Source organism: Oncorhynchus mykiss, chromosome 3 (assembly GCF_013265735.2).
Source record: "Oncorhynchus mykiss isolate Arlee chromosome 3, USDA_OmykA_1.1, whole genome shotgun sequence".
Classification (NCBI taxonomy): domain Eukaryota; kingdom Metazoa; phylum Chordata; class Actinopteri; order Salmoniformes; family Salmonidae; genus Oncorhynchus; species Oncorhynchus mykiss.
The window spans coordinates 27,887,976-27,909,530 of record NC_048567.1 but is presented as its reverse complement, the minus strand read 5'-3'; the positions used below and the strand labels follow the sequence as shown (position 1 = coordinate 27,909,530).

Genomic DNA, 21,555 nt, shown 5'->3' with positions numbered 1-21,555 from the left:
TTAGCTCAGCCCCGGGACAGCTGTCCCGCTTCCCTGGGTGAATCCTTGCCTTGCGTGACCCCCCCACCGCCTGCCTGCAGGCCATATCTGCTCCCATCCCTGCCTCCGGGGAATCATGACATGAGTAACATTATCTTTCTGAGGGTTTTACTTCTGCAACAGCATTGGTGGCACAGTCAGCTAGAATGACACTCAGAGGGTCTAATGTTTACAGCGATGTAGTAGGAGAATAAGGTGTAAAATGCTACCAATAGGTAACCCAAAATCTCAAGATGTTCCTCTATTGTAGGCTATTTCTGTTTTGTTGCTTCGGCACATCCACGACCTTGCACACATAAGTAGACCTACATGTTACAACAACACCAAATACTAACATTCCCCACCGCACGCAACACACAAACATTCCCTCCAGCCTGCAGGCAAAGAAAATGCTATTTGTCGGCCCAGTGCAGGTCCGAGGCAGGGGACCGGGCTGGGGGCATGTCTGCCTGTGGTTGGACACCACAGGGGCTGTTCGTCATGTTTAAAAGGTACTGAGGGAAGCAGGGTAATATGCCCCCCCCCCCCCCCACCCCACCCCCAACACCTCCAGAGTAAATAACCGGAGTGTCAGTAGCTGACCCGAACCTAAATTGCCTTATTGATCCCAGGGCGCTTTTCCTGCTTGTTGTTTGTTCCTCCTCAGGTCTTGCTAGAGCTACACATTTGAACACTCCCGAGGTCCAATATAAAGGAGAGTAAATGTGGGGAAAAACAGATGGGAGGTGTGCTAGAGTGATGAAGAGTTTAAAAACATTGGGGATGGAAAGGTTAGACGTCAGACGGACCTGCTTTATCATTTGGTGGGGACGTTCAGGAAACAGCTTTTTCCCTGCAATATTCAGCTGGCTACAGGACAAAGAAGGTAAGGAGAGTACAAATTCCTCTATTGAACAAAGACTAAAACAAATATACACACACACACACATGAACACACACACACACACAGTGTGTGTGCTGTATTTATCTATAATCTGAAGGGGGCCCCTGGGGGGAGACTGTGTCTCAGACACAAGAGCCAGAGCGAGGCAGAGAGAATAAGGCCTGTCAGCCTCCCAGCATGCTCAGCCCCAGAGTATGACTCCTACCACCTCTGAAGGGGGGCAGCATCAGACAGACACACACCTCCCGCTGGATGCATTTGTTTGCCCCCCTCTTTCCTCCCGCCCCATGCGCTTCACTTAAAAATGCTTCACTTCTGGCATTCAGAATACCAAGACTCTTGTCTACACTCTGACAGCTCTGCTGTAAGAGGGAATGAAAAAAGGTTGGCTGCTCTGAAATGCACCCTTTCAATAAACCCCCAAACGTTCCCCTTTTAGCTCTAAATGTTTCGGGGGAAGTCAGAACGGTGTACATTTCATGCCTTTCAACTCGCGGCAGCTAGTGAGCAAAGGTGCTCATTGGAATGTCGGGGATAATGGACCTGGAGTTTTGTGTGTTTCGCAGCTCTCTGAGAGTACAGAGCAAGAGTGTTGATTGTATTAACAGCATCATAGAGGAGGTTGGAAGAAAGGAGAGGAGGAGGAGAGGGGAAATGGGCTTCATACTGGAGGATTGTGCAGGGAAAGAGCAGTGACTTACACCTCGCCCCTGGCAAAGGAAACAAGAATGCGAGCTGAGCAGGGCCACGAGTCATACATCTCTATTGTTTTCCTTCCCAGCTTCCAGAGGCATCCCAATAAAAGAGCCTGGTTGCCTCGGTCGAAGGGGTGGGAGTCAAGAGAGGAGCTGAGAGCACATTTTCCAAGGGCCAAGAGGGGCCAAAAGGGAGCCCTCCCCAAGGCAGTCGGGTCAGGCCACAGATTGCCAGGATGTTGTGACTCTGGTTCCTGTGGCTCCGCTTATATGTTTGCGCGGCTGAGCGCCATATGAACTTTCACCCTGATTGCGCCTGAGCCGGGGCCTGCAGATGGATGACAGTGAGAAACCACAGGCCACAGGGCTGAGTCCTGATAATGATAACCTCTCTGCTCTATAGAAACACAGCTGAGCCAGCTTCCTGTTTCCTGTTTGAAGCACAGGAAATAGAGAGTGACACCTCATCAAAACAGACAACCCTGAAAAACAAGGTTTGGCTCTTTTTGGGTCTTTTGAAAAACCCTCCTTTCAGCAATTTGCTGAAGAGTAGCTAAGACTCTTATCTGTCACACAGGGCTAGTTTGAGTCTTCATAGCCTAGCCAAGCTCATTGATGTCTCTATAGCTTATGGAAATTAGCTAGCGACACCTATTGAAAATTACAGTAGGAGATGAGATCTGAGAGAGGACACAGCGGGATGTAAATCCGCTCTCGCCACACTACTAATTACACATATTCCACAGCAGTGCCTGGAGGTGAGGCGAAGGGAGAGAAAGACTGGGAGAACCGCTTCCCCTTAATCAGGAGCCATGCACTGCTTAATGTATTCCAAAAGCTTTGGGATGTGGTGTGTTTGGAGTGGTGTGGGAGAGTATGTGTTTGTGTGTGTGTGTGTGTGTGTGTGTGTGTAGTAGGCCTATATAAAATGTGCATGTGTGTGCTTTCTTGCCTATGAGTACTTTTATATGTATGCACCAGGCAGTATATGTATATAAACTGAGTGTGGTGCACAATAAGTCACCCTGTAACCACATGAGAGTTGAGCACCCCTCACCCCATTAAGGATGATTCAAAAGGCTGCCTGTTCTGGCTGTTTAGAGCGTTTACTCTAGAAGACACACCCCCCCCCCCCGTTTATGCTAACGCAGTCAGTAGACTGCAGGTACCCTGAGGGGATGGCGCATTAAGGACCGTGTTCAAATGTTAAGTGGACTAAAAAGGGCTGATTCTGCTGCATCCTCTAACCCGGAGGGGGAGTCAGGGGAAGTGTGTGAGGGAGGGAAGTGTGAGAGCGAAGGGGAGAGGGAGAGAGGCGGTTGAAAGTTAGGGGACAGACTGACACAGCGAGGGTTTAAGACACTCTAGGGACACCGGGAACTCATTAACGGTGGGAAACAGGGGAACGGTTTCATCGTAACACAGTCATGTTCATAGACGTAATACGAAGAGAAAGAGAAATACGCGTCCGATGAACTCTTGTCCGAACCCTTCGGAGTTACCGCCGTGCCATTGGCTGCTGGGCGCTGGTGCGTGACCCTTACAGGACGTGCTCGACCCCTTCCAAAGTAACAGGGCTCTACGACAGCCTGTCCGCCGACTGGACCCTCCTGCCTCTCTACTGATGAAGACGTTCTCTCCAATTCAAACAATCTCCGTAGGGAACAACCGCTACTGTTTCAATAACCATTCATCAAGGCCACAGGCTACTATTGTGTCAGGACAGGGCACATCCCTCAAGCGCAAAGTCCCTTAAAAAAAATATCAGGGCCTCAAATGCACTGAACATGCACGCATTGAACTTTACAAGACCTTCCAGAGACAAAAAGTGAGTTAAACAAACAGTCGATACTAAATACAAAGAGGTTAGGCCCTGAGGCGTACACTAAGCTAGGCTATCCCGTAATCTCCTGTAAATGGGAAACATCAGCCTGCTACCGCCATCATTATGCCATGAGAAAAATCATCGCCCGTGTCATCATCATCATCGGGACTTGGTAGAAAGACGAGGTTATGAGAGAGTGCACTGCATTGATTATCACAACGATTATATTGAGTCCCTCTAGGTGTGTGCGTGCGTGCGTTTCATCAGGTAGTGCTGTGAGAAGGCAGAAGTGCAAGAAGAGAGAATCTCGTCCCTCTCTCATTCCTTCAAAGGCAAAGTAGTGTCCCGTCAGTGCTCTGGGGAAGCTGGTACATCCACTACACTCAGGTAGTCTGAACAGGTAGTCTGAACAGCAAGCTGTCCCAGCGGCACTGGTGTAAAGTACTTATGTAAAAATACTCTCAAGTACGACTTAAGTCGTTTTTTGGGGTATCCATACTTTATTTTACTATTTATATTTTTGACTACTTTTACTTCACTACATGAGAATGTTGTACTTTTTACTCCATACGTCTTCCCGGACACCCAAAAGTACTCGTTACATTTGGAATGCTTAGCAGGACAGGAAAACAGTCCAATTCACGCACTTATCAAGAGAACATCCCTGTTCCTCCCTACTGCCTCTGATCTGGCAGACTCACTAAACACACCTGCTTCGTTTGTAAATTATGTCTGAAATGACGGAGTGTGCCCGTGGCTTTCCGTAAATAAAAAGGTATATTAAAAAATGGTGCCATCTGGTTTGCTTAATATAAGGAATTTGAAAGTATTTGCACTTTTAATACTTAGGTAAAACCAAAATACTTGTATACTTTTACTCAAGTATTATTTTACTGGGTGACTTGTACTAGAGTCATTTTCTATTAATTAAGGTATATTTACTTTTACTCAAGTATGATAGTTGGGTTCTTTTTCCACCACTTCCCAGCAGAGGGAGGGAGTCTAGGAGGGAGGGGAAATGACTATTTAGCAGTAAAGGGACAAAGGGAGAGATGTACAAGGATGGGAGAGATGCACAAGGATGGGAGAGATGCACAAGGATGGGAGAGATGCACAAGGATGGGAGAGATGCACAAGGATGGAGGGATGGAGGAAGTGAGGAAGACATGGCCTAAAGCCAGACCTCTCTCCGCTTTACTCACACTCACTATGTATTATTCATGAGTTCACAGAGCAAATGAAGTCAGAGGAGCCGCTGGCACAGGGAAGGGAAGATGAATCTCTTAACCTCCAGAGAGAATGAGTCCCCGTCTGACTGTACACACAGTACTGTACATTCTGGGTGAACATACTGTGTAGACATTTCACGCACGGACACACATACACACACGCAAGCACCGTCTGAAGTGTGCATTCTCCGTATACATCCTCTTATTCTATGGAAATAGATGCTATAGCCAAGTACAAGCTACCAAAACATTGTTGGATGACGTTTTTCAAAGTTGCTGCAAGTTATTCCCCTACAGAAGGATCTGAGAAGAGGGTCACTTAGTTGGACAGCTCTGTAAAATTGGCCAATTACAAACGGTGCACATTCTGTCAGGTAGAAGCAGAGAGGCTGATGGGATTGAGCAAGCTGATGAGATAACCTAGGGGATAATGACACTCCTTAAAAGACACCATTTCACACAGACATGACAGAGCCATCCTTCACCATGGCAACAACTACACTGATAATCTTGTCATCGTGACATCTTCGTGGCACCCAAGGCTTAACGATGGCAATTTGTTTGTCTTGGTTGAGGGTTTTATGCTCCGTTAGTGTTTGCATTTTTCCCTCCAAAAAATAACCCCTGTAGTGTGTGATGGCCGTGCTATTTCAGGTTTAGACGTTTACTCGGAAACCCAACGGTGCTCAGGTTATTAGAGAGACAGAGTTGCAAAATAATGCAGCACCACACACAAAAACACACTCTCCCCCCCACCTGCAGGCCTCTGTAAATACCAAGCGTGGCGCAAATATGTTTCCCCATCCCAGGCTCCCTTTTTAAGACGGAACTCTTTTTGGAAATGGACCAGCGCAACGAGACAATGCATTACAGTAAATGCACGGCTGTGGCCAAGAATGTGACATGATAACACTGTTAACCATAATTATTGAAACCTAGCCATGCAATACGCCGCTAGCCGGGACAATAAATAGTTCTAATCTCGACAGCGAAGAAAATAGAAAGATGAAATGGACTCATATTTTATCTCAGTATCACCATTCCACAACAAATCCCCCCCATCGCCAACTTTCTGTACCAATCCATACTTTTTTTACTCAAATATTTCAGATGCTAATAGACAAATGCTCCCACACAGAGACTCAAGCACAAACAGGAGCCCACACACAGAGAGGAGGGAAGAAGAGAAAGAGGGAGATAAACCTCATTAAAATGACCATTGATCTTACTCTGGTCTGGCTCAGTCTCTGGTGTGTCTTTGGAACTTTTAAATAATACTCTCAGTTTAGTTTAGAACACCACCCTGGCCTCAGAACCATACGCAATATACTGGACGTATTTCTGAGCACCTCCAAGACGTATGATACCTAATTATGGTATAGTTCCTTGAGACAGGAACTATAGTTCAGAGGTTGGTCAGAGAGGATTGGTGGGTGTAATCCAAGACAGTCTAGCAATCCAAAGGTTGTATGTTCGAGTCCCGTCGGGAACAACTGTAGCATTTTAGCTAAACCTTGTTCTAAACTTAACCCAATTCACCTAACCTGCTAAGTAAATTCAACAAACCTTCAACCAACTTTTTTTTGTTGTTAGTTCCGCTAACTGCCAACGTAAGTTCTCCCCATAATTCGTATTTATTCGTACGGCGCATCAAGCAACCTGGTCTCAGATAAAGACGTGCAATACTATCATTTCTCCAAGAAGCATGATAAGTTATGTCAGCCTAATATTTATTCTAATGTTCGACCACTATCCCATTTCAGAATGTAACCTAACGTAACGTAGCATATCATACTAAATGGAGTGCCACAGATTTACCTACAGCATCATATGAACTGCCCTGAGACCCCGTTGGGAACAGAGAGTAGAGCACAGAAACAGAAACACCAATAGCAAATCAAAAAAGTGGACGGAAAGTTATAAGTTATAGGCAGCGGGCAGCTCTGTGTGTACCCATTGGGAGCTGGCCTCACACACTAACATACATACACACACACACACAGTCTCTTCGGAGCGAGAAACTTAGGGCTGACAGTATGTTGGAAGGGTGCGTTAGTTGGGGTATGGAGAGGCCATAGGTTTAGAAGAAATACACGCTGTAGTTCCCATTCTACTGACACAAAGAACGTTCCTGCCACACACATTCAATCTCCACCTGTCACGATACTGTTCCTTTCTAACACCTGCATATGTTCAGAGTGACCAGAATGTCAATTTCCTCATCGAACTCTGATTCTAATCGAACACGAATTATTTTAGCATCATTCTCCTTTGTCATTTTCGCTGTCTTCCGTTCCTTTGAAAAGATCTCCTCGTCTGATTTAATTACATCTGCAAGAGGGAGAGTCTGACAGTGAGATTCTGGGGTCTAATGGAATAGGAATGACATAAATTACAACTTGTGTCTTATGTGAGAGCAGCATGCCATTTCAACTGTATCAGAGAGTATTAAGACTATGAAGATTTACTGCACACACGTGCAATGCTCTTTATGTATCTGGAAAGCAGCTGTTTCAATATTGTCCATAAGTCTAGCTCAGTCATGCCAGACTTTCCCACACACACACACACACACACACACACACACACACACACACACACACACACACACACACACAGCAATCTTCCTCAACCATTTACAGTCAGAAAGGTCGAGGGCAGTGTGGATGTCAGAATCACCACTAAGTGACCTGGCGTGACATTGGAGAAAATAGCAATGCTTTGGATCTAGGACCCGCAATCTCATTGCTTCAACAGCCAGCAGAGCCTCAGCCGACCCCCTGTGAAGGAAGCATTCCTCAGACTCCCCCAGGGGAAACAGCCTTTAACGGCTCCAGACCGGGCCACTTCTGACCCAAACTGAGACAGACAGAATCACTGTGATTGAAGCCAATGCCTTCTGGTATATTCCCAGCCTCCAAGACTCCCTGACTCCCTGACTCAATCCGGAGAGAGAGGGAGAGTGTGCAAGTGAAAATTCTCTCCCTCTGTCTCGCTCTTTACTCACTCCCTGTTCTTCTCTTCCTCTTTCCCCCTCTCTCAAGTGCCAGCTCTCTACTCTCTCTCCCTCTCTTTATCATTCTCTCTCACCTCTTTCTGTCTCTCTCTCTACTCCCTCCCTCCCTGGCACTTGAAGCTTTATTGTGCTGTGCTCGGCTCGTTGGCTAATGGTCACCACCGAATTAATTGCGACCATCCATCTCGTTTAACTGGGGGGAAAAACAAGGTCAAAGTTCCTGCCACAGTATCACTCCACCCCCCCTCTCTTTTTCCTCTATATTTTCTGCCAAAAACAAGCAGACTCTATAGTATTATAGTACAATTGTGCTTCTCACTTGCCTGTAGCCTACACTTCAAATTGTTCCATCTGCCAAAGCTAGATGGGCCCAAGGACCATATAAGACTTGAATGTAAGACAGTCCACAGGCGACTGGTTTTCCTACTTAGCATATTCTCTGAGCCGGCAGACCCTCGAGGCTCTGCAGGCTTGTAAACTATGGCTTGGCATCAAGCCTAAACTCTCAGACCAGCAGTTTGCAAAACTTTTTGGCACCGCGACCCACTTAAAGCCTTTCAGATGTTCCTGAGCTCTAACAAAATAAACCAAACTATGTCTACTGCCACAACCCAGTCTTTAGACGTGACGCAAGACAAACCTGGCAAACCATCAAACCACCAACGTGTCACAACCAACTATTTGGAAAACAATGTTAGCCATAATAGTATGCAGGCCGAGATACATACTGACATGACACCGTATTAATGCTCAGTCAATTGGCATTGCAAATGACAGGGGGTGAACGTGGATCCGGGTTGTAGTTACAGATGGAGAAAAGCTTTAGACTGTGAAGTCCGTTATAGATCATTGAAAGTTAAATCTGCACCGTCATCATTAGACTAGCAGTGAATCAGCTGTGTGGGCCGGGGGCCCGAGTCAGTACAGAACCAGTTATGACGACTCCCTACTGTACTTATTGCATATTGGCACACTCAATATGTCTGCCTGTTCACCCACAACATACGTTTTACTCAAATGGGGATTCCTATTCTACTCATTCTATTTCTATGGATGAGTCATCCTGCAGTCCGGTCTGGAGTCAGATCTTCAGAGAGAGCTTTGCTGTAGGTCCTGCAGAGTTCCACTCAAACAGCGGGCCAAAAGAGCTCCAGAAGATAGATGCAGTTTTCCATGATGGGGAGAGAAGCAACTAGACCATTTGCACGCTCAATGTCTTTTTATTTTACCTTTATTTAACTAGACAAGTTAGTTAAGAACAAATTCTTATTTTCAATGACGGCCTAGGAACAGTGGGTTAACTGCCTGTTCAGGGGCAGAACAACAGATTTGTACCTTGTCAGCTCGGGGATTTGAACTTGCAACCTTCCGGTTACTAGTCCAACGCTCTAACCACTAGGCTACCCTGCCGTCTTGTTCTGAATATGAGAGCTCAAAAGTTGGGATGCGGTTTTTCAAGAGAGAAAGGCGTAGGGGCATGAGCTGTAACTGTTTCACACACAACCACAATATGTACATACATACCCTTCAAGACTGTTCCTTCACCTCCAGGAGTTTCACCCTAGAACATGTGATCAAACAACAGTCTCATACAGTATGTACTAGAGCTGGGCGATATGGACAAAAAATCCATACCGCGATAAATTGCCTGAATTGATGCGAAAACGATAAACAGTACACATTGTCTGGGACATTAATCTGCATGAATTATCCTTTAACGACTGCTAATAGTTGGATGTTTGTAGACATCAATTGTCCTATTAACAATCACCCATATTAGCAAACATATTTCATTTAAAACGTCACATTTCTCTAGTACAGTCTTGTCAGTGACATACACTGCAATGCAAAGGCATTTCAGCAAGGCTTCTTCCTTTAACACAGCAGCAGAAACAGGCAACAGGTGATGAAACCACAAGGACACAACAGTCACCATGAAACCTTGCATAATCATTTGCATCGTGATGTGTCATGCTGAAGTACGGAAGGGGATTGAGCAACCCGGATTGGAGAGGTACGACAGAGAGTGTGGGGAATTGTTTTGTCGAGAGTGGTCCTTTGCTAAACTGGCCACTATGGCTGAATAATTTCCCTGCAATTCTGATCAGTTTCATAATCTCCTCATCACTCCACAACAAGCTGTCTTCCAACCACGTACTTTGCCTCTTCTGCCGAAACTGCATGAACACCTGAGGCCTTGTGGTTTGGGGTTCTTTCCGAAAACCGTTAACCGATTCCAGCACTGAACATACAAGCTACACACAGAGCCCTACTCCGCCCCTGTGGTCGTTCTCCGTTACTCCCAGACATCACCCCCACTGCTCTGCTCAGCTGACTCCACTGAGCCTCCAAGGCATGAAAATACTTTTTTCATTAGAAGTGATTCACTGCTCTATTTCTCACCCAGTTTGTTCACAGCAGACCTTCTTATTTTCGCTCTCCAGTCAAGATAAACAAGCCAGAGGACACCGCCATTGCCGAGGGGGGTTGTAGTTGTAGGAGTATAATTTTTAACCTTTATTTAACGAGGCAAGTCAGTTAAAAACAAATTCTTATTTACAAGGACGGCCTACACCAGCCAAACCCGGATGACTCTGGGCCAATTGTGCGCTGTGCCATGGGACTTCCAATCACGGCCAGTTGTGATACAGCCTGGGTTTGAACCAGGGTGTCTGTAGTGACGCCTCTAGCACTGAGACGGAGTGCCTTAGACCGCTGCGCCACTCGGGAGCACAAACCTGGAAAGATGCAAACCTCACTGTGAATAACCCCAGCTAATAAAATGTTAGTCTTCCCTTCCATTGAAGATAGAGAACCGAGGCGCAGTCCCTTGTCACATACACTTAAGAGTGTAATTAACGATCCGCAATCTGGCTCGAACACACACACAAGCATAAACAATTGTTAGTCACTTATCGAGGGTGTTTATTTCTTGTTTGTTTTCTTTTTCGACGGACACAGCAGGCAGAGAATTGGAAATTGCCTTTCCAGAGCCAATCATGCAAACTCAATGGAAGAAAGGGGAATCTGTGCCACGGTCCCTAATGAGTAGAGTAACATTACCTCTGTTTGATTAAGAGCTTAATTGTGATTATAATTAACAAATATAACCTCATCTGGCCACAACGGCCTTCTAAGTGGCCACTAAGTTAAAGGGCTAATTCCCAACAAATGTTGACAGAGGTGAAAATCGCTCCGGAAACGCTCGGGTGGACTGGCGTTATCCATTTCCTTGTTCCTCCTTAATGGAACTGTGTCACACAATGTAGAATTGGAGATCGAGACAGAAGGCAGTGTAGCTTTAAGAAGCTACTATTGTCCCCACGGCACTGCATACTGTATTTCCCCATAGAGGCCCTATAACCTGATTCCCTCACAGAGCCTGTTTCTCAGAGAATAGGCGTATTCAATAGCAATACAGCTTCCATTCTGACGTGAAAGCATCTGTGTGTGTCCTTGGGAAAGATGCTTGAGCTGCATGGATGAATTATTTTTTGAATATGAGTTACTATGCTAACAACGTACGGTACAGATGGCAGACCCATTGAAAATATCAGAGTACAGAAGTTTAGCCTTGTCCATTGTAGTAGCAGAACTGTCGCTGCACCCCTGGGCTCCCGAGTGGCACAGCGGTCTAAGGCACTGCAAGGGGCGCCACTACAGTCCCTGGTTCAAATCCAGGCTGTATCACATCTGGCCGTGATTGGGAGTCCCATAGGGCGGTGCAAAATTGGCCCAGCGTCGTCCGGGTTTGGCTGGTGTAAGCTGTCATTGTAAATACGAATTTGTTGTTAACTGACTTGCCTAGTTAAATAAAGTAGAGGTCGACCAATTAATTAGGGCCGATTTCAAGTTTTCATAACAATCGGTAATCTGCATTTTTTTTTTTACACCTTTATTTAATCTTTATTTAACTAGGCAAGTCAGTTAAGAACACATTCTTATTTCCAATGACGGCCTAGGAACGGTGGGTTAACTGCCTTGTTCAGGGGCAGAACGACAGATTTTTACCTTGTCAGCTCTGGGATTCGTTTTTGCAACCTTCCGGTTACTAGTTCATTGCTCTAACCACCTGCCTTACATTGCACTCCACGAGGAGCCTGCATGGCAGGCTGACTATCTGTTACACGAGGGCAGCAAGAAGCCAAGGTAAATTGCTAGCTAGCATTAAACTTATCTTATAAAAAAACAATCAATCTTAACATAATCAATAGTTAACTACAAATGCTTGATGATATTACTAGTTTATCTAGCGTGTCCTGCGTTGCATATACAGTGAGGCAAAAAAGTATTTAGTCAGCCACCAATTGTGCAAGTTCTCCCACTTAAAAAGATGAGAGGCCTGTAATTTTAATCATAGGTACACTTCAACTATGAGAGACAAAATGAGAAGAAAAAAAATCCAGAAAATCACATTGTAGGATTTTTAATGAATTTATTTGCAAATTATGGTGGAAAATAAGTATTTGGTCAATAACAAAAGTTTATCTCAATACTTTGTTATATACCCTTTGCTGGCCTCTGTCATTGCCAACAAAGGGTATATAACAAAGTATTGAGATAAACTTTTGTTACTGACCAAATACTTCCCCTTGCTCTGCAAGGGCCGCGGCTTTTGTGGAGCGATGGGTAACGATGCTTCAAGGGTGGCTGTTGGTCGATGTGTTCCTGGTTCGAGCCCAGGTAGGGACGGAAGCTATACTGTTACACTGGCAATACTAAAGTGCCTATAAGAACATCCAATAGTCAAGGTTATATGAAATACAAATGGTATAGAGATAAATAGTCCTATAATTCCTATAATAACTACAACCTAAAACTTCTTAACTGGGAATATTGAAGACACATGTTAAAAGGAACCACCAGCTTTCATATGTTCTCATGTTCAAGGAACTGAAACGTTAGCTTTCTTACATGGCACATATTGTACTTTCTTCTCCAACGCTTTGTTTTTGCATTATTTAAACCAAATTGAACATGTTTAATTATTTATTTGAGGATAAATTGGTTTTATTGATGTATTATATTAAGTTAAAATAAGTGTTCATTCAGTTTTGTTGTAATTGTCATTATTACAAATACATTTAAAAAAATGAAATATAAAAACTGTAGAGAGCTGGCAAGGTATGTCCCTATAAATATATCTGGGGCAGCACAGAGCTAAAGACCCAAAGAGAGAGACATGGTAAGAGGACAAGCAGGAAGTGAGAGAGAGTTATGGGGACCGGCGACCCTGGCCCTCTCTAGTGTCTCCTCTTTGACCTGCGCTGTTCAGAGATGTGCCAGATTTACACACATCTTGTTTCTGACCAATCAGACAGGAATAAAAGCTGGGGATGGGGCCGCAGGTTAAAACTGGACAACTTTACACTCATTCTCTCTCTCTTCGTTTCTCTTTCTGGCATTTACAGGGAAAGGGAGGAGAAGATGAAGACAAAAAGAAAGCAGTCTCCTTTGGCACCTAGTAGAGATGTCAAACAGGGCCTGGGTATTGTTCACACACACTCATACATACACGTTGGCACCTGTGTGAGAACTGACCGGTCAGAAAGCATGTGCAGTGTGGCATGACAGCTGGACTGTACGAGCACACACAGAGGCAGAATCCCATGTATTGTATGACTCAGTCTGTCTCCATCTTTCCTCTCACACAGTAACCTGTCCTTGACAACACAGAGGGAAACGTCAATTTTCTCTCTCTCCCTTTTTCTCTGTCTCATTGCTTTGCCTCACTTCCTCCCCATCTCTCTCCCTCTTTCTCTCGTCTATGTAATAATGTCAGCGATAACAGCAACAGGGTGCAGCTAATGACACAGAGGGGAGGGAGATGTGCTCTTTAGTCCTTTCTGCTTTAGTGTGCAACATGGATGAGTCTCTGCCTGAAGAGAGAAGAGAGCTGAGCCATAGGCCTGGGAGAGACAGATATGAGAGAGGGAGAGAGAGAGCGATTACAATGTTATTCTATGGGAATAAGGAATAGTCTAATAATTCAAATAGAAGTCTAAAGGACTAAAAAATCTAAAATATAATTTTCAACGCCATTTAAAATCTAAAATCCGTGTACCCCTCTGTGCTCCTGTGGCCCCAAAAACAAGGCCAACACTCTGAGTGAACTGAAAGACCAGGTTGCTTTCACTGGAAAGTGACACAACACACAGGCAACGGTAAACAAGTAGGGGTGCATGAGAAAAGTACAACAAACAAACTGTTTCTGTGTAATTTGGCGACACATCTGTGGAAAGTCAGCCACGTCAACAAATCCCTTTTTTCTACCACTACATGTGACTTTTGGACTCTCAGGCCTTTTAATTCCAATGCGAGCTAAATGACTCTCTCTTACACGCACACACACACACACACACACACACACACACACACACACACACACACACACACACACACACACACACACACACACACACACACACACACACACACACACACACACACACACACACACACACACACACACCTCTCCCTGAATTGAGAGAAAATAAGTTGCGAAATAAATAGGTCCTCCTTCACTGGTGTTTATGAAGTAGTGGGCTACTCTCTCCCATAAACAGTGAGGCACCGATGACAGCCTCAAAGTGCCTTCCCTGGAAGAGAGGCCAGGCAGAAACCTGTGACTAGGGTCTGGTTTCAATTGCAGACTCTTTTGGCAACTTCGATACGGGGGAAAAAATTGTTCCGAGTTGGGTCCTCTTCAAACAAACAACTCTCCCAACAAATCACAAGACAGGCATGCCAGAACGTCGCGATTCAAAATCAAACTTTGCAGTCAAAGCCTCTGCAGTGGTTTTAGTGAAGGTAGTTGATGCAAACTTAGCCACTTGTGAAATGCACTCATTAAAAAGAACCTCTGGGATCTCCATCTTTCTAGCTACTCTGTAGTATTTTATTCAAGCAGATAAAGCAGTGACGTAGGCAGTGACGTAGTTCCTCTATGCCAACAGAGTCCGTCATTGAAACCAGACCCTAGTCACTGTTCCCTGGGGTCGGCTTTACCAGACTAAGGCTTACAAGATGTGCTGTAACATGATATTTTACTTCCAGAGAGGAAGCTTCCCTCCTGGCTCCCATCACACACACACACACAAAGGCAAGGTAATCTAGGCCTTCTGACTTAAGAGGGAAACACACTCAGATACCTCTTGAAAAGCACGCCTCTACAGAGACTTTCCCTGGAGCTAGTGCCCTCTGTACAGAGGGGGGTGGGGGGTGGGGGGAACTGCCTTGATTGCAAGAAGGATGCAAGCTAACAGCTCCTCTCCAATGCCATCCTTCCTTTCCCCTCTCCTGTTCTCTCGCTTCACTCATTTTCTCCGGGCCCTTTCCTGTGGGGATGGGCATCACCTGACTTACACCTTATCAAACCACCATGAGTGTACTCTGCTTCAGGCTCAGAAAGGTTGCTTGTCTGTGCATCGGCCTACACAAACAGAGTTGTTATTGCATTGACATGTCTGTAATATCACACTCAGCTGCTATCGACTTGCGCAATATCCCAATACCCAAAGGGCTCAGCTGCAAACTCCTCCACATGCGCTGGCCGGAGAAAACAATGGGCTCACATAACAAACACCAGCGTCTGACATTTGCACTTCTTCCACCGAGCCAGCGGCGAAACACAAACGTTTCCCAATCCTCCACCCCCCACAGAGACCCGCAGGGAGGGAGAAGAAAAAAAAGCATCTTTCCTTCCAACCTTCCTTGAAGTCATCACAAATCTAATTGGTTGGATTGGTGAAAGCAATATAGGATGGTAACATTGCTTAGGCTATACCTATCCAATCCATTTTAGACCTGTGCTTACCTCAAGGAAAGAAGAAAGGAAACAAGGAAGGTAACAACAAAGGATGGATTTGTAAAGTATTCCAACAGGGGCATGGCCCCGCTCTGTAAGCGGTAATTTCCCAGCCCAGGGTGAAGTCCCCTCGTGCACCTGGCCCTTAGCTGGAGACAGGAACAGAAGGTTGAGGGAGGTCATCGCACCCAGCTGGTTAGAGGACAGCAGCAGAACACAGTGTCTATTTTTAACGGGAACTTCTAATTCAGCCGGTCGCCCATTTCCTTTTCATAACTCATGGGGGTTTTCATATGAAAGACAGTGAACATACTTTCAGAAGTTGGCTGGCGGTGTTTCTTTGGGGGGAATTGAGGGGGTGGGTGACTGATAAGTGTTGGAAGTGAGTGACAACAAAACAATATGTTTTATGGTGTACAATTCCCCTGTGGTTCACCATGATGTTCCACTGGTTTCTCTGGTAGAGAACGAACTGTTGTGGGAATATTTCAGGAATGCCCTCAAAAGTACTCTCAGAGTTTTCGTTCTGAAAAGGAGAACTGATTTGTCGTCCCCGAAAAGTCTGACAAAGCAGATGAAGCTTAAATGCTGGACTGGTGTTTGGATTTTCAGTTTGTTATGACAGTTGTGGCAACCCTTCAGAACGCAATTACCAAACATCTTATTCAAATGACAACCAACATGGTCAAAACACATGCAAGCAGAGATACGAACGCACGCACGCACGCACACACAGAGACAGAGCCCTGGGGGAACTGTAGCCTTATCGCAACATTGGGAGGCTCTCTCTGCCACAGAAAGCCTGCAATGTGTCTGTCCCATTGCTGCAGTATTCTGAACAGCAAGCAGTGAAGCTGATCCCCTTCACTGTGTTATAGTGTCCCCATACAAATATCTCTTACCGAGGCAAACCACACACACACACACATACACACTGTGTCCTCACATTGCAGTCGTACGTTCAGCATACGCACATCCCCTGCCTGTATTTGCCTGTGCCGACACATCCAGCTCTAGAAAAATACACAGAGAGCAAGGAGCAAATCTTTGGGAGGGAGACATTTTTAAAGGAGCTGCTTGATGTTTGGTGTGTGTGTTGTGCAGACATTACGATAAGACATATAAAAGAGGCTTCTGTGTGTGTGTGTGTGTGTGTGTATGTGTGAGCCCCGCGAATGGGAGAAAAAGACGTGTGTTCCTCGATTCATGTCACACGTTCTGTTTGCTCTGGCGATTGTGTTTGTTCTGATGTACCACTGCACCAGCACCCTGCACCATCACTACACTAGGCTTTTCCACACTGACTAATAACCTTGTCTGAAGGTAAAGTAAGAAAGATATTAACAATTTAAAAGAGAAGAGAGGTCAACTTCCCGTTGATTCAGCAATGACTAGAACAGACTTGGGGTAATATGCCAATGGCCCCCACCCTGATATCAGCTCTTCAAGAGCCAATGAGGCAGCAGCAAACCATGCAGGAACCCAATGAGGCAGCACCAAAACCATACAGGAACCCAATGAGGCAGAATGTCAGATAGTTAGAAGAATACAGAGGGAGGAATTTCCAAATGGAGGCCATTTCCACCTGATGAGGACTAGCAAAGGAGGGGAGACTTGCTGGGCTGTCTGTCCAAACAGAAACATGCACGCAAGCACACACACACCTGAACAATTGGCTTTGTTTAGAGGCATCATGTCCGTTTTGGCCAGGAAAGAGCCCTCGAACATTTACCTGCCATTGTCTCCTGTGCCATCCTGTGCCACCTTGTCTTGGCGGTTGGCACACACAGGGGGGTGCCACTTATCGCCTCGGCAGTTTGTTGAGAAACTGAAGCCCATTCATATTTGGTACGACATGAGCTCAGCGGGAACATCGAGGCCCTTGCTTTGGGCTGATCATAAGATCGCAAGGCAACCCTCTCGCTGCCTTCGCAAGTTATTTTCCCCTTGAATATCTAGTGTTTATAGCCCAGCTGTTGCAATGTCCGCCATAGCACAGTCAGACAGCAACACAATATAGCTCGTGGGGATAATTTGCTACAGCTCATTCTTCATCATACAGGAATAAATGTTGTTTTTTTGTGTTTATTCTTAAATCTCCATGACTATGAAGTCAGACAAACCACAGGCATGGTCTGCATCTGGAATGGCATCCTATTCCCTACACAGCACACTACTTTTGACCGGGGCCCATTAGGTTTCTGGTCAAAAGTAGTGCACTGTGTAGGGAATAGGGTGCCATTTTGGGATACACCCATGGGATTGGCATTGGGAATGTGAAGCACCAGGAATAGAGACGATGGTTCTGGAACTCTGCCAAATGGGCTGAAACTGTGGAATCTCATGTAACACTTGGAAACAGCAAGAACAGATACCACTCCAGGGCTCCCCAATAGGTGGCCGCTGTCAGACATAAAAGACCGTAAAATCACCAGAAGCTCAAAGTGATGTTAATTTAGGACATATGGTCCCAAGTATTCCCACGCAGAAATAGAGAGGCATATGTGATCGCATCCCAACGGAATCAAGGTTTTGTCAGATACTATATCTGTTTGGGATTCGTGTGGTCAATTTGCAGTGTACAAATGATTTATAACTGTGTTCCGGCCCAGCGACCACCAGCTCAAGGAAAAATTGGCCCATGGCTGAATGTAATTGGGGATCCCTGCACTATGCTATACTGTAGATAGCCAGCCACTAGAACCAGCCAGATAGTTGTTAACCTCTATGCTTTTCTAAAACACAATTTTTTTTTGGGGGGGGGGGGGGGGGGGTGATTCATTCAGTGCTTGTTTCAAGGTTAGTGCAACGGAAACACACACTAGACTAGAGTGGACTTTCCCGCTGATTCAATACTAGGACAAAACGTTAGTGATGATGGTGTGGGACTGTTGGTGATCACTTAACAACATGACCACCAGATAGAAGAGAGGCATGTGAGGACATTGAGAGGGTGACAACAGAGTAAGTGGAAATGACAGCATGCCACATCCCTGTCACATGCAATGTCCCAAAGCCATCCATGCATACTGGACACTGCCTGTTTGTCCCAACACTATCCCCCGCCTCCTCTGCTCTCTCCCCCGCCTCCTCTGCTCTCTCCCCCGCCTCCTCTGCTCTCTCCCCCGTCTCCTCTGCCCTCTCCCCCGCCTCCTCTGCCCTCTCCCCCGTCTCCTCTGCCCTCTCCCCCGTCTCCTCTGCCCTCTCCCCCGTCTCCTCAGCCCTCTCCCCTGTCTCCTCAGCCCTCTCCCCCGTCTCCTCAGCCCTCTCCCCCGTCTCCTCTGCCCTCTCCCCCGTCTCCTCTGCCCTCTCCCCCGTCTCCTCTGCCCTCTCCCCCGTCTCCTCTGCCCTCTCCCCCGTCTCCTCTGCCCTCTCCCCCGTCTCCTCTGCCCTCTCCCCCGTCTCCTCTGCCCTCTCCCCCGTCTCCTCTGCCCTCTCCCCCGTCTCCTCTGCCCTCTCCCCCGTCTCCTCTGCCCTCTCCCCCGTCTCCTCTGCCCTCTCCCCCGTCTCCTCTGCCCTCTCCCCTGTCTCCTCTGCCCTGAGTCAGTGAGGATGTGTGATACAGTACAGACATATGCTCTCACTCTCAGGCATTACTGAACTTCACTGAGCTGAACAGCAGGCTGATGCCATACCCCTGGAGGTAGTCCTGAGCAAGTTGGTTAGGCAAACATAATAGCAGTTGGTGTGTAGACAGTGCTGTCTGTGTGTGTGAGAGATAGCCCATAAAATCACATTCATTACCCTCAATGCCTCATATCTATAACCATTGTTATGCACTAACAATGAGCATTCCATTTTGCATAGTCACTAACAATCTGTGTGACTAAGATGTCTAGCCTAAAACCTCATCAAAGACCACAGAGAGCATGTACAGAACATCTTTTCCATATTATTGGGAAGTGAACCCCCCTTCTGACCAGTGGCCACATTAAAAACCCCTTAGGCAGCTTTACATTGCAGTGGCATTTCGCATTGTGACAATTGGTCTGCAATGATTTGACAGCTTAGGACAGGGATCCCCCATCTGTTGTGTAGATAAGCAGTCACAGTGTAATACAGTTATCATCTTACCTCCTTGACTTTCTCCCGACGCTGAAGGGTCTGAGGGTCGCTCGGCTTGCCATGTTCGATCCCCAAGTGCGGCTTTAGCAGACATTTTTGAAACTTGTTGTAATCGAAAGAAGTATCCGTGTTGGCACCCTGGTTAGAAGACGAGGTCACTTTCTCATCCTTAGAAGCCGAGTCCGTTTTAGACCTCGACAGCATCATGTCCTCCAACGCTTCCCCGCCAGCGACTTTCTTATCCGTTTTAGCCTCATTGGTGACAGAGGACTTGCGGCTCAAGGCTTTGAGTTTTGTGCTCGTCTCCCCTTTGGCCGAGGTGATGCCCCGGAGATGTTCTGGGTCCTTTGCGCCCTTCTTAAGATGCTCCCTTACATCATTCTCAGACCCTACCGTTACTGGTTGGCTCTCCGTCTTTGAGAGAAAAATACGTTTCAAACGGACAGAGTCAGGTAAGAAGAATAAGGCCCCGAAACACAGAGTTACCAAGCCCGAGAGAAAAAGTAGAAAGACGAATTTCTGGGATAGGCGAAGACCCATGCCCGATGCTGACACACCGGGCAACTTTCGGAAAACCATTGAAATTGTTTTTCTTTATGATTGCCTTAACTTATTCAGCAGTAGTCTATAGGCTACAATGGTTGTACAACACTCCACTCTAACACTATCTCTGCTGGGAAGTTTCCCTATGTGTCTTGTTTCATGTGTAAAAGTTGATATGAGGGGCTGAAAAACACACCCCCGTGACAAACTGATTGCCACAACTCTCCTTATCGTGCAGTCGATTGGACCTGCATAGGTAAAGTTTACCTTTCAAATTTTGCGATCACGTTTGGCAATGAGATCAATAACGTGTGGCTTACATTAGCAGGTATAGGTTATGACAGTCATAGCATAGGCATTTTAAGTTTTCTATTGTTCAATATCTCACATTCACAAAGAAAAATACAGGTTTATAATAAATCCTGGATGTAAAATAACGGAATATGCGGAATCTACGCTAAAATGACAGACGTTTCGTTACTTTACGTAGCCTATTGATCCTAAAATGCACCCATCACAAAGCCAAAGTAAAGTTGATCGTATCTTCATTATTCCAAGGCGTGCCCATCATTGAACAAAAACATCACCGGATGGTAAAAGCATGCGTAGAGCGTCTTTATCGGCAGGTTCGTTCATAGCGGTCCCCGTTGCAGGTCACAGAATGATGTGTAAAACCGAAGAAACCCAAGCATCTGGTCTTGTATCCTGTAAGGTAGGGGGATGCTGCTGCTGTATGAACGTGTATATTTATTCATGCCGCCACCGTCCGTTAGAAATAGGCACGTTCTTCAGTCTCTCATCATATCTGAATACGCAGCACACAACCCACACAGCGAAGGTGAACGAATACGGTGTCGCATACGCGCACGAATTTGTTTTAGCTTCCAAAAATCCGTCGAATGGAGACTAAAAGACAACCATCCAAGAGAAATAGTGCCGCTTGCAGTTCAATCCCATCAACACATCGTGTCTTCCACCCGCAGTCTATGGCTTGTCTTCTCGTGCGCACCCTTGTTGTACAGTGTTCGCCCGCTTGCTCGCCATCAGCGCAGAGGGGGAGAAAGAATAGATCATCAAATATAGGCTAGAGTGAAACGAATACTGTTGCTAAACCGAGTGGGTTGGTCGGGCTCTCTTGCTGGAGACACCGCAAAGAAATACGAATCAACAGTCGAAGGGAGGACCAGCAGCAGGGGGTTTATCGGGCTCTCTGGGCAGTTATGAACCAAAGGGGCTGTGGGTCCTTTTCCCAAAAATGCAGTATTGGATAATCTAATTTTAGCCTACCAATTGGGTGGGGCATATATATCAATACGATTGTAGATATTAACCTATTTTTTGCCATTTAGTTGTTTTTTTATTTATTTTATTTTGGGACATAATAATTCATTGCACCGTCACCACTCCATGCATTAATAACTCAAAGTAGCCAAAATAGTCTTTATGATGAATA

At 45.9% G+C, this 21,555-nt stretch overlaps 1 protein-coding gene across 1 annotated transcript in view; it reads right to left on the bottom strand.

Moving 5' to 3' along the window:
- Positions 1-21,295, bottom strand: part of LOC110504004 (mannosyl-oligosaccharide 1,2-alpha-mannosidase IA) — a 203,201-nt gene extending 181,906 nt beyond the window's left edge. The window contains exon 1 of the mRNA XM_036973737.1: positions 19,569-21,295. Coding sequence (XP_036829632.1) covers positions 19,569-20,138 — 570 coding nt within the window. The 5' untranslated portion in view covers positions 20,139-21,295. The remainder of the gene's footprint in view (positions 1-19,568) is intronic.
- Between the last annotated feature and the right edge of the window lie 260 nt (positions 21,296-21,555).